Source organism: Nannobrachium achirus (assembly GCF_963921795.1).
Source record: "Nannobrachium achirus genome assembly, chromosome: 21".
In the NCBI taxonomy this organism is placed as follows: Eukaryota; Metazoa; Chordata; class Actinopteri; order Myctophiformes; family Myctophidae; genus Nannobrachium; species Nannobrachium achirus.
This window is the reverse complement of record NC_137828.1, coordinates 25,390,346-25,403,594: the sequence shown is the minus strand read 5'-3', so window position 1 is coordinate 25,403,594 and position 13,249 is coordinate 25,390,346. Positions and strand designations below refer to the sequence as shown.

At 42.1% G+C, this 13,249-nt stretch overlaps 1 protein-coding gene across 3 annotated transcripts in view; it reads right to left on the bottom strand.

The window, feature by feature from the left end:
- cdh7a (cadherin 7a) overlaps nt 1–13,249 on the bottom strand; it is a gene marked incomplete at both ends in the record, with an annotated part of 322,682 nt that overhangs the window by 166,105 nt on the left and 143,328 nt on the right. For all 3 annotated transcript variants that reach the window (XM_080752329.1, XM_080752330.1, XM_080752331.1), the window contains one exon: nt 7,906–8,200. In XM_080752329.1, coding sequence (XP_080608455.1) covers nt 7,906–8,200 — 295 coding nt within the window. The remainder of the gene's footprint in view (nt 1–7,905; nt 8,201–13,249) is intronic.

The window sequence follows — 13,249 nt, the reverse complement described above, 5'->3', positions numbered from 1 at the left end:
ATGCCGTGCTCCGCATCACGGCACCGCGGTGAAGACTGAAGAGAGATTCTCCCACTGCATAACTCCACCCCCGGTAGCAAAAAGTGAATGTTTTTTTCTAGTTGTCCAGTAAGGGAGTCTCAGGGACCAATCAGAAGGCTGACAAACGGTCTATTACTGACCCCAACCCGAGATCCAGAGATATTGCCATTGGTCCAGGCCGCCACGTCCGAGATTCCACAGATATTTGTTTTATTTCATTTAAGCGAAAATCACGCTGGTGCCGATCAGCTCGAAAAGTAGCACATCCGGTTTGGGCCGTAAACAAGTAAGTAGGCGGGGGGAAATCTTCATTGGCTCCCATGTTACATTTTTCAGGAAAACGCCCATTTCTCTGTTTCCTGATCCTGCATGGGTCTCCTTTGGAAACAGCGCTAACTAGTTAGCTAGTAGCTTTGGGACGCTTCGACACATCAACGTACAATCTTTTGTGATTGGCCTTGAACGGCGAAGCACACACAGATCGTGCACGATCTGACAAGCCACGACCACTTTAAAGGTAAGAAAAACATAAAAGAGTGTGGCAAGGAACTACCAAAGTGGAAGTTTAATGGTGGCAGTAAATGAGAAAAAGAAACACACAAAAGGTTAGAATAACGGAGATGGAGGGCCGGTCTGGGGATCTTAGTATAATCCCAAAATGTTATGTTCAGGTCAAAACAATATATCTTTTCATCCACAGCACTGCTGAATTACATTGTTACCTTACATTTATGTCAGGTAAAGGCACATTATGTAAATCTTTACTCATAAGAAACAGTAGATCACGAGGAAAACTTGACAATACATTTTGCATTTTCCATTATAGGACAGCAGAAAACCACTGTCTTAGTGTAACAACAGGCTACGACCTTCAAACCAGCCAATGTCATTTTTTTTCATTCGGATGGAAAATGGATTTGTAATGAACGCGTGTGAAAAAAAGAAAGAAAGACAAAAAGGCAATGTTAAAACCTTTTCCTATTGAAGCTTAAAACACTGCAGTATCTTATAGATGGGTGTTCTACGTTGCCGCTCCGTGATCCCCAGATATATTGTCACCTGCTCCCCGCAGTCACGGATAAGCTCCCGAGTTAGATTCTAATTTATTTGTAATTCCGGGGAGAATGTCACAAGCTTACAGAGAAAGTTCATAATTACCTGCTGTGTTCAACTTACAGTACACGAACAATGAAATTATCAAAAATGTGATGCCAACGGGACAAAAGCAAAAAGTAGTTAATGCAGCATCACAATCATTTTATCCATTTATAATTTGGCTGTTCAAAAATGTACATCTGCCTTATTCCTCTCTTCTGGGGGGTCCGTCCCTGGCACAAAACATTTTCAGATGGGGGTCCACGCCACGGCCATATAGATATCTATGTGGGGGTCCTCGACCTCGATTAAAAGGTTTGAGAATACTAACTACACCATACAGTAGGCTACATACAAAAAAGGGGGAATTTATTTAGAAAATAATTGGGATTCCACAATTATTACAGAATTCTTCTCCCTGTCACAGACCCCACCGCCCCCCCCTCTCTCTCTCTCTCTCTCTCTCTGGGAATTGCATTGATCTTAGCCCTGGTGAATTAAGTAGCCTATTTTTGTTTTCATGGCGAAACAACAACTCTCGAGGTAAAACGGCAAAGATCCAGAGAGATCATTATTTTATTCCAGATTCAATTCTAGCGCTCACAAATACTGGGTTATTTTTGCTCGAGCCTTTCTTTGGTTCCATCCTTGATCTTAGGGCTGGTGAATTAAAGACAGCAGTAATGACAGCTGGATAAAGGCCTGGCTGGTGAGCTGTAAATCCAGGAGTGGTCGGCCTTGGTTTGACATTACATTCCCTATGCTTGTAATGAGCCTCCCCACCTGCTCCTTATGGCCTCTCTCGCTCTCTCTCTCTCTCTCTCTCTCTCTCTCTCTCTCTCTCTCTCTCTCTCTCTCTCTCTCTCTACCTCTCTCTCTCTACCTCTCTCTCTCTCTCTCTGCCGTGGGGACTGAGCCAAAGCTTAGGGGTTGTCACACCTCCAAACCATTCGCAAGCTCTCTCTCTCTCTCTCTCTCTCTCTCTCTCTCTCTCTATCGCCTTTTATTTGACATCCCCACCGCCGTGATTAAGACAAAAGCCTTCGGAGAGGATCCTGGGAGGCCACAGAAGGTCCCGGCGTGTACGGACGAGCACCCCTCCCCCCCTAATTACTTTAATTAATTAAATTCATGATTCGCCTCCAAATTGAAGCCATTCGTCAGAGGTGCAGGGTGCGTGCCCATTAATGATTTAAAGACATCTATAAAGGAGTTATTGAGGACAAGAGGTTGCGGCGGTCCCTTCCCTGTGCTTTACCGCGCTGATAATTGCTTTGAGCAGATATTTACAAAGGTAAAGAGTGTCTAGTGTGCGCGTGCGTGTGTGCGTGCGAGTGGTGTGTGCATTATTCACGTGTCGTACTAACAAGTCGAGATGAAGAACTTTACCAACGCTTTAGGTGAGTAAATAAACTGGGTTGGGGGGAAAATCCGGAACCATAGGAACAGGGATGTGCAGAGAATGTTAGAGAGGCAGGGGCTGAAATTTCTAAAAGGGCCTTTTGGCGAAAATATCGAAAATAGCAGACCTCCAAGCTCACAACGCGTTGCAGCGCGACGCGTTGTGAGCTTGGAGGTCGCCTATTTTCAGAGTTTCTGTGTTATCCTATTAGGGCACGTGCACAAGCTGGTTGTGAGGGCACTTCAAATGGCCAGCCCCTCCTCGTTAGCAAAGTTACTGCTCAGGAAGACGCTCAATTTGTTGTTTCCTTCACCCATGACTGAATGTCTGCTGTGTCTGACAAGTATACGTCAACTGTATAACGGTGTTCTGCTGTCTAGGCACTTTCTAAACGGTCTTCCTATTGTCTGACTGTGTTCACTGCGTTTGGCAGCATTTATGTCCTTTGTACAAGGCAGTGTGTGTGTGTGTGTGTGTGTGTGTGTGTGTGTGTGTGTGTGTGTGTGTGTGTGTGTGTGTGTGTGTGTGTGTGGTCCCCAGTTAAAATATGATTATTTTGGGCGTCGCGGCATGAAAAGGTTGAGAACCACTGCTTTAGCGGAGTAAATAAACTGACGGGGAAGGGGGGGAAAAGCAACACCCTGGCTCTTATGCAGAAACACGTGGCGTGTGAACGCAAACGCGGCCTCCTCCTTTCTCCTAGCTGCGGTTGATAATGTGTGCAGAGTTTGTGTCTTATCTCGGGTCAGACACAGGAGTCCCGGCTCTCCTAGTCCTAATCCTCTGGTTCTTTAAGCCTGAGCTCTGTGTCCTCCCCCCCCGCCCCCCTCCCCACCGTTGACTGTGAGCTGTGTAATCCCTCAGAAATCGTGTGCTGAGCGTTGCGAGCAAAGAGCCTGCCTGCTTCCCTGGAAAAACAACCCCCCGGCGGCTGCTTGTATGCATGCTCTGGATGGTGTATAGCTTTCATTTCAGCTGTGATAGAGATAACAACAAAATAACGGGGGAAAGAAATAGAAATAAAATGGCTAAATAGACCCATATGTTTGATTATTTGCGTTCTCATCGGCAAATGAAGTGGTGCCAAGGTGTAATGTGCTTGCTACTAGATACGTTGTTTGATCCTGCGGCTGCTGTCACATCATTGATTGATTGATTTATTGATTGATTGATTGATTGATTGATCATTCATTCATTCACTGACTGATTGATTACTTTACCAGCTGGAAAAACAAATTAAGAGGTAACTAACCAGTGGTGTAAAGTAACTAAGTACATTTACTTAAGTACTATACTTAAGCACAATTTTGAGGTATTTGTACTTTACTTGAGTACTTCCAATTTTCAATACTTTTACTTCTACTCCACTACATCTCGGATCCAAATAGTGTACTTTTACTCTACTACATGTATTTGAACACTTTATTTACTAGTTACTTTGCAGATATACATTATAATATTATAAAACACATGAACCACTTTAGTCCTATTTTATACCTTGGCTATTTTCAAACATATTGTACATTTACTTTTGGTACATTGAGTACATTTTAATGCCAACACTTTCATACTTTTACTCAAGTACATGTGAGTACTTTTTCCACCACTGCTAACTGACCCTTCTTTGTAAATACCCTTTATTTTGCATTGTTGTTTTTGTTTACAACTGTTTTTTTTTCTGATGTTATCTACTGCATAGTACCGTGTTCTATCTGTCTGTCATTCAACGTAACTTTTTTTTGTTTCCTTTTAGTTGACCTTGTGCCATTGAACTGTACTGTCATGAAACTGTACCTTTCCCTATGCAAACTTCTAATAAATACTTCAATCAATCAAAGCATTCATAAGAAAGAGTCCTATATCAGTGCAGTGCAATTGCTCTATTGAACTATCTCAATTGCTAATCTTGTTTTCACACACATCAGCACCTTTGGCACACGCACCGCTTTCATGAAGTCAAATCCTGTTTCAACTTCATTATATTAAGTGGAAACATGCTCCATATTTGTGCATCGACGCGTACACTTACAGTACCTAACCTGAGGCACTGTCCATGTTAGTAGATTGCAATCCCCTTATGAAAGCTAATAAATCACGGTTTTCGGTACAAGTACAATACAATAAACCTCCAGGACATTTTGTGGGGAAAAAAATGTCTATAAATAATTTGAGTAATGATGTAAAGTGTGGTTTTCGCAATGAAATCTTTGCATCCTACGAATTCAATTATTATTATTATCATTTTACGACCCTGAAACAGGAGCACTTCGACAGAAATGAAGCTTACAAAAACAAGCAAACAGAGAAACCTAATGTAAACCTTGGGTAAACATTGGTATTCATGCGAGGCAAATATTTTTGGACATAATCGTTGCTGTCAGGCAGAAACCTCTTAATGTATCTCCATATTCTTTTTTTTTCAACGTAAAGTAATGCCCTAAATGATCATACAACAGCATCAAAAGTAGAAGATGTGGAAATCACCTGTTTCGACACCAACAAGGCCCACCAAAATACATTTTTGTAAAAAGTTTTTTTTTTGCCAAAAATCGTATGATATTTAGTCAACTAACGAAAACCTTTCAGATGACTAAAGTATGGCTAAAGCACCATAACTGTGATATGGAAGTCTGCAAATAAAAATGAAGTGAAAGGACTCTGAGGACATACTGTACTGCTGTAAAGGTCACTCTGGAGACCATGTGTCACGGGTGCGTACTGTAGAACAGAACACTGCGATGATTACCACCCACTTATTAGCAGCACCCATGTACCAGCCTGCTCTCTCACACACTGAGCAGCATGGATTCAATTTAAGTTCCCCGATCCACCAGTGACCCAGAGAGTGGGAGATGGAAAATGCCAGATGGAAAATGATGAAGTGTAAATTTCAGAGAGAGAGAGAGAGAGAGAGAGAGAGAGAGAGAGAGAGAGAGAGAGAGAGAGAGAGAGAGAGAGAGAGAGAGAGGGAGAAGGGGGCTGTGCCAGGGAGAAGAATTCTGTAATTATGAGATCCCAATTATTTTCTAAATAAATCCCCCCCTTTTTGTTATGTAGCCTACTGTATGGTGTAAGTGTATAGTGAGTATAGTTCTCAAACGTTTTAATGTCGAGGACTGGAAACCGTGTATGTCCAAAACCGTTCGTTTTGTAATTATAATTTTTAAAATTATTTAAACAAGTGAAAATAGCCGATCTACAAGCACACAGGGCCTTGCAACGCGTGTGTAGATCTGCTATTTTCACTAGCTTTGTGCAACAGTCTTGTATGATGAAGCAAGGGCTTTACTTTACGAAAAAACGTACTGAAACTTGGAGATACCGGTACGAGGTTTCTGCCCGACAGTGACGATAATGCCCCACAAATCCAAAGTGCAGTAACTACGTTTTTGGACACACTGACTTATGTATCCCAAGGGTCAAATTAGCCTTTGTGATTTTGTGGATTAAACAATTACCTCCGGAACAGATGTACAATTGGTGTAATATCACTTATACAGTATGCCGATAACCCATTTGGCTGACCAATTGAAACACCTTTAATCCCTTTTCTCAGTTAAATTATTTGTGTCCCGGGCTTTGGCTTTCTAGGGCCGTCCCAAACTTTTTTCGGGTAAAGGACCCTCATCTGCAAATGTTTTGTGCCAGGGACCCCAGAAGAGAAGATTTATAAAAAATAAAAATAAAATGTAACTACTGTAGGCCTACTTTTCCTTCCACACGCTACGTCCTACCGGGGACCCCCCCCCCCGGCTCACTCCTCGTCAGTCAGGTAACCTCGCCTCACCAGGCTTTCCCCTGAGAGAAAGCCTGGTCTTCGTTTACTAAACCGGCCGTTTGATCCGGTCGGGAGCGGAAGAGCTCCTACGTTTTTCTGTAGTCCAAAACGGACTACACTTTGGCCGGAAACAACGACCGGAAACAGTTTCAACCCAGTTTAGCGCATGCGCAAGTAGTTTGCGCATGCGCAAGTACGGGTTAAAACTGTTTTGGACTACAGAAAAACGTAGGAGCTCTTCCGCTCCCGACCGGATCAAAAGCCCGAAATTGGAAGCCAGCCCAGGCTATCAGTCAGGGGATATCTTCAGAAATAGTGTAAAATCCTGTAATAAATTCCTCACCAAAAAATGTCTTCACCAATGTGTTTGTAAAGGTGTCTAGTAACACATCTCACAAAGACTGAAATTCAGTTTCCCTAGGAGAATCCTTGACAGCTGCTGAAAGTTGGGGTGCCATTGGATAAAACACACCAAAATAAATATGCTTTAAGTAGCATGTGAGGGGTCTAACTAGGGGTTTTCATGATTCTGAATCCATTGCAAGCATTTTTTTTTTTGCACAAAAAACATTCCTTGGGTTAAAAAAAGGCCCCACAAAACTATGGTTTAGTGATGAGTCATCACTTTTCACAGTCTTGTGGGAGCCACCTTCACCCCAAGGAATGTTTCCCATGTATTTCCTGCGATCGGATAAAAAGGCTTCTTGTTAAAGAACACAGAGGATACGAGTAATCATAGAATGCCGTACTGTATTTAGACAGGTGTGAGACTGTATAAAGCACTTTGTTTGTGAAATCTGAATGATGGTGTAGTTGTAGGGGGCTAAATAAGTCGCTCTGCCCGAACCCATGTAAACACGGGAACATGACGGTCGGGGCTTGGTCTCTACGACCATGCGTGAGCTACGATGGGCTAAAATCGCTTTGGGAAATTTGGCCAATATCTCTAACCGCACGCTGGACTAATGAAACGTTGGACTTTGGTAATGCTCCGAGTTAGGGCAGGGGTGTCGCACCCAATTCTGGGCCCTGGGTATAAGGATTCACAACGTTATTTTGTGCTTTAACTATTGAAAAATTGCAGATATACAAGCGCACTTGGTGCCGCGCTACAAGCTTGTAGATTTTGAAAATGTGTCTTTGAAGGTTTTTTTTAAAAACCTATGTTTCTATGTCAGTGGTGCTCAAACGTTTTCATGTGAAGGACCCCCAAAATGACATGTATTTGGCCACGGACAGCCATCTCAAAACATTTAGTTCCAGGGATCCCCCAGAAGCAAAATTTTAGTTAAAAAAAAATACATATTCAAAGATTTGCACACATTTTCACGACTTTTCAAAAATAGCAGATCTACAAGCTCGCAGCGCAGCACGGTGCCGCGCTGTGAGCCTGTATATCTGCTATTTTTCAATAGCGAAAGTATAAAATAATTAAGTCCCCCCCCCCCCCCCCCCCCCCCCCTGTGATGCCCCTGGAATTGGGTTAGGTTTAGGGTATAGTTGCAAAAAAAGAGAACTGCCAATCACAGCGACTTCTGGCCAAATCACTGGAGGGTTTGCCTAGAACCGCGTTGGGATCCATAATAACACTCCCCAGGTTGCTTCTTACCTAACGGTGACATCTCCGGCACCCCCGCCAGGTAGGGCCCGTCCAGGAACTTGGGCTCGTTGTCGTTGATGTCCTGCACCTTGACCACGAACTCGGAGCGGGGCTCCACGGGCACGTTGCTGAGGCGGTCCACGGCCTGGGCGGACAGCGTGTAGTAGGCCTGGGCCTCGCGGTCCAGCCGCTTGGTGGCGTGGATGTCCCCCGTGTTCTCGTCGATGGTGAAGATGGACGTGGCGCCCTCGCCGGAGAGCACGTACTTCACCTTGCCGTCGCCCTTGTCCACGTCCGAGTGTAGCTGTGAGGGGGAGGAGAGGACGCGATCTTGTAAATAAATAATATAATTCATTTTATTCATAACGCGCCATACATTCTTGCAAATTTCAAAGTGCTACAGGGTTTAAAAAAAGATGTAGGCCACGCTTCAGAGCCCGGACAAAGACAGATGTTGGAGCTTAGCTCCTTCCAGGAGCACCGCTCAAAAACAGCATAGGCAACTAAACAATTATATGGGACCCAACTAGGCTAGACTAAAGTGCCAAATTAAAACTAGGTAAAAACAGGGCGAAGACAAAGAATAATTAAGAAAACGTTTTGGTGGGTTTTTAGTACATTTTGGAGCGGTGCTAACCACTCCAAAATGTGACTTTGTCTGTATGTGTTTTACCAAGTGTTTTTTTTTCTTTCTTTTTAATACTGATGTCGTCACAGATCCAAGTGTTTTTTCCATCATATCAAATACTAAATACACATGGCGTCATGTGGGTCTATCATAGTCGTCGTCATCATCATCAGCATCAGCAGCACCGCTCACTTCACCCGGGTGTGATTCATAAAAGCATCAGTGGACTGTGGTGCTCTCAGGTGTTCGGGGAGTGCATTCCACAGACTCATGCTGGGATACCCGACCGTAAACCCATCGGGGTGGTCAGGCTTCAATTAAATTCGGTCATATTTTGATATAGCCTACGACATACATCATGGGTAACCAGTCCGCTCGTCCAATTTCACACTTTTTTTCCGCCAACCTCATGCCGACCTCTCCAGTCTAGGACCTGGCTAAGCTATTTACTGTATGCGCTTAATTTAGGAGAGAATATCTCAACTGTTCTTTGCTAATACGACCCCAAGGAACAACATATGAACTGTGCAAAATTCTCTATCCGGGACGAAATACCCGAAAATGACCACACCCTTTAAAAATGACCGCAACTTCCAACATGGCTCCATCTTCTAAACCAGGAGTAAGTAACCTGCTGTTATAGAGACACATATGGCTTAGGTCCTCTCCCAGGGCTCCCAGTTGCTTGGGCAAAGAAGTATGTGAAAGATAATTATCAAAATAAAACGTTATTATTGCAGAAGCCATAGTTATTCTAAAGTAAGCTGAACACATGGATGTTTGTGTTTAAGTATGTAGGAGTAGAAAGGTGCCAAAGTTTTGAGGAGAACTTGATATAGTATGATAGATAAATAATGACAATATCATACGTTCAGGCGAGCCCACAATAACTTACTGTGTGCTCGCCCACAGTAAGAAACTAAATTATTGAAGGAAAATAAAGAATATATTAATGCTTGGATATGTTGCTTGCTTTCACCAACAATGCATGCTGGCTTACTGGTGTACGAGAAATTGGCAAACAATAAAAAATAAAAAATAATAAAAAAGTTATATTGAAAGACCAGAAAAGGCACAAATGAATATATAAAGCAAAAAACCTTTTGCGGCTCCAAACAGATTTTTAATAAACTTTTGGGCCAAAAATGTTGGCATCTATCTAAAGCACCCTAATGTACTTCTTGCAAATGGACACTATGTATCTTAACCATTGTATCACATAGATGTAATTTTATTTAATAATAGAATAATAGAACAATATAAGCATATAACTCATCCCTAATTACACAGCTACAGCCAGTATATGTGCAACAATGTTCTGCATAGAATACAATACCGTCATAATAACTAGCCAAAGATGTACAGAAGAGAATTTGAACAATATTATGATCAGAACATGTAGTCCTTGGGCTGGACGAGATATCGGTACCGCTGAGGGGGCAAAACCTTACCTATACTAAATAGTTTTTAGGGTCAATATAAGTAAATTAAAATATGATAGACTTTCCATAGGAGTAGCTTTTTATATTTTTTGCCATTTTGTTATTTTCCTCTATAGGCGGATTTTCATTCATGCATATCTTGTTATTGGCTCATGTTCAGGACATATTGCAAGGTTTTATATTATATGTTTGGTATTATTTTTAAGGGGACACTTTGAGCTTTAATTCAAGCCCTTTTGTGTATGATAAGTACAGTGGTCACTGGAGCTCTTCAAAACTTTAATAACTCAGATTTTCCCACAATTTCCGCCTAAACCATATATTTTATTTTAGTTCTGTGGCATCAAGAAACATCAGAGACACAAAACACAACAACTAGAATACAGACAAGACCCCAAGGATTCAGGAAATGTATAATTTACCCACAGTATTTCATTCTGAGGTGGTCATTTTCATCCAAATTAGATACAGTCTTTTCGGTGCACGGCTCAAAAGAACATGCGAGGTGAAGAAGTTGCCAGCACTCAAGGAATCTCCTTTTCTTTTTTTAAAGTTTTATTTACCTTACAACAAGCTCAAAACGGACGCGTTTCGACCATCTAGGTCTTCATCAGCGTTTGAAGACCTAGATGGTCGAAACGCGTCCGTTTTGATTCTGTTGTGAGGTAAATAAAACATTTTATATGTAGACTATCTGCTATGAAAGAAATACATTATGCTATTTACAATTTGATCCATGCTCAGCTCTGCACCAAGCAAAGATACTGGATTGGTTTTAAAAATGTAGACAAAAGACACTGGTGTCTACATGACAAGAAAGAGACTGAGGAGAAAGTGGTACAGTCAGCTGGGGCCTCAGGGAATGCCAGTTTTTGGAGGGGCACAAGGCCAAACCGAGGTGCAACGAAAGCCATGGCCTTCTTGGCCTCCCTGAAATTCCTTCCCTGATAGTATGCTCTAAATAAACTAGTGGTTCTCAAAATGTGTAGTTTCAAGAACGGAGAACCTCTATAACTCTGAGAGGGTACAAATGTAACCACATTATGTGTCCATTAGGTTCCATTTTCACACTCCCAGAGTTACAGAAGGAGTTATATTGCATGATTGTTTGAATATATGAGCCATTACTTTGGCACCCAAGGTGATCAATCACCAGTCTGGTTTGGGACAGTGAATGTGTTGGCACAAAGAGGAGACCTGGTTAACTCCACAGCTACACCCCTGCTCATTCACACCACATAGCTGGGGCCAGTAATCGGACGTGGGACCTTCAGTGTCCCAGGTGGTCTCTCAGTTACGGCCATCCATTGCCTTATGGATGGAGAACAGGGTCTCCATTTACAAACTTATGGAAAGTAGTCTTTTTGCCAAGACCAAAATCTGAGAAGTCTTGTCCATTGTAGATGGCAGTTTTAAAGAATACTGTATGACAGCAACCATTTAAAAGAACATCTGCCCCAAATGACCAACTTTCTTAGAGCACTGGTTATCAAAATTGGGGTCCACAGAGAGAGTCTAAATGGACCCTTCTATGTCTGTAACTCTGGAAGTGTGCACATAGAACCTAATGGAAACATAATGTGGTTACATTGTACCCTCTCAGAGTTATGGAGGTTATTGAAATTAAAATGTTTGACAACCACTGTCTTAGAGCATACTAACACATCATTGGGCAGCAGTGGCTCAGGAGGTAGAGGCAGCTTGGGAAATGGAACGTTCCTAGTTCAAAACCCGGGTTCCCCCGGAGTTGGTATCAAAGTGTCCTTGAGCAAGACACTGAACCCCTAATCGCACCCGATGAGCAGGTTGGTGCCTTGCCATGGTTTCCATCAGTGTGAGAGTAAATGTTTGAATGTTAAGTACATTGTAAAGCGCTATATCCACCTGTTTCCGCGGGAGTTTACTGGAGATTATTTGGACCTGTTTGGACCACACTTCCGGTTTAACAGCAGACATACAAGCTCACGTCGCGTCGCAGATGCAACCCATTGTGAGCTTGTAAATCACACTCGGCTGCGGCGCCGGAAGCTCGGTACAGCTTCTGCGCAATGCACTATGGGGCGTTGGAAACTTGTGGATAGATGCAGTCCATTTACCTTTATGGTCTGGATGGGAAAAGAAGAGGGTATGGTAGCCATGAGCTGGGGCTGAAACCTGAATGAATGTTTCTCTAGCCTAGACGGTCTCATGAAGGTCATTCATATCTGCTGCTCTCTGTATGTAAATGTATTACTGTCTGTGGACCATGTCAACTTCTTAAGGAATGTGACAATCCGTATAAGTTTCTTCCAGAGGAGTCAGAATATGGCAACGAACAGTGCATACATAAGACAACAAGTGCCTACAGGGCTAGTAGATCTGGCTTACAGGATAACTTGACTACTTTGTGGTTATTTAAGAGATTAAAATACTAATACATATTATACATGCTTCCAAAAGTGTTTCCTAGTTTTGACATTAAATGTGAGAGTTAGTGTTATTTATTGTTTGTAGTATAGTAGTATAATGGGACATCATCTTGGGAGGGACGCCATCTTGCATTTGGCATTAACATTTGATTAACTGGTGTTAATTTCACTGATTCAGACACATTCCTTGAACCCCAAAACCTTGGGTTAAACACCAAAACCACCTTTCTAGGTTGCATAATAATTGAGATATAGCCATTTTAAGCTCCCGGCAGCCATCCTGGGTGCCATCTTGAAAATGATGCCTTTATGGTAAATATATTTTCCTGATTTTTCAGTTCTCAAGCATGCCTAAAGGTAAAAGAACCAATTGAAACACTTTTGTATCAATGTTTAGGGAGGTTTAATGCTATTCTTTCATATAGGCCTATTGACCTGTATTTCTCATAGAAAGTGCCTGTTTAAGATAAGGCTGAAGATTACCACCTCAGAATGAAATACTGTTGGTAAATTATACATTTCCTGAATCCTTAGGATCATGTCTGTATTCTAGTTGTTGTGTTTTGTGTCTCTGATGTTTCTTGATGCCACAGAACTAAAGGAAAATATATGGTTTAGGCGGAAATAGTTATTTTTATGTATTTATTAAAGGTTTGAAGAGGTCCAGTGACCACTGTACTTATCATACATATTCACAAAAGGGCTTGAATGAACGCTCAAGGTGTCCCCTTAAAAATGATACCAACCATATAATATAAAACATTACAGTATGTCCTGAACATAAGCTAATAGAAATATATGTACCTGTGTCTAAAATGCAAATTTTCAAAGGGGGATGGTAACTTTAGCAGCTGATAACACCACTTAAGCTACCT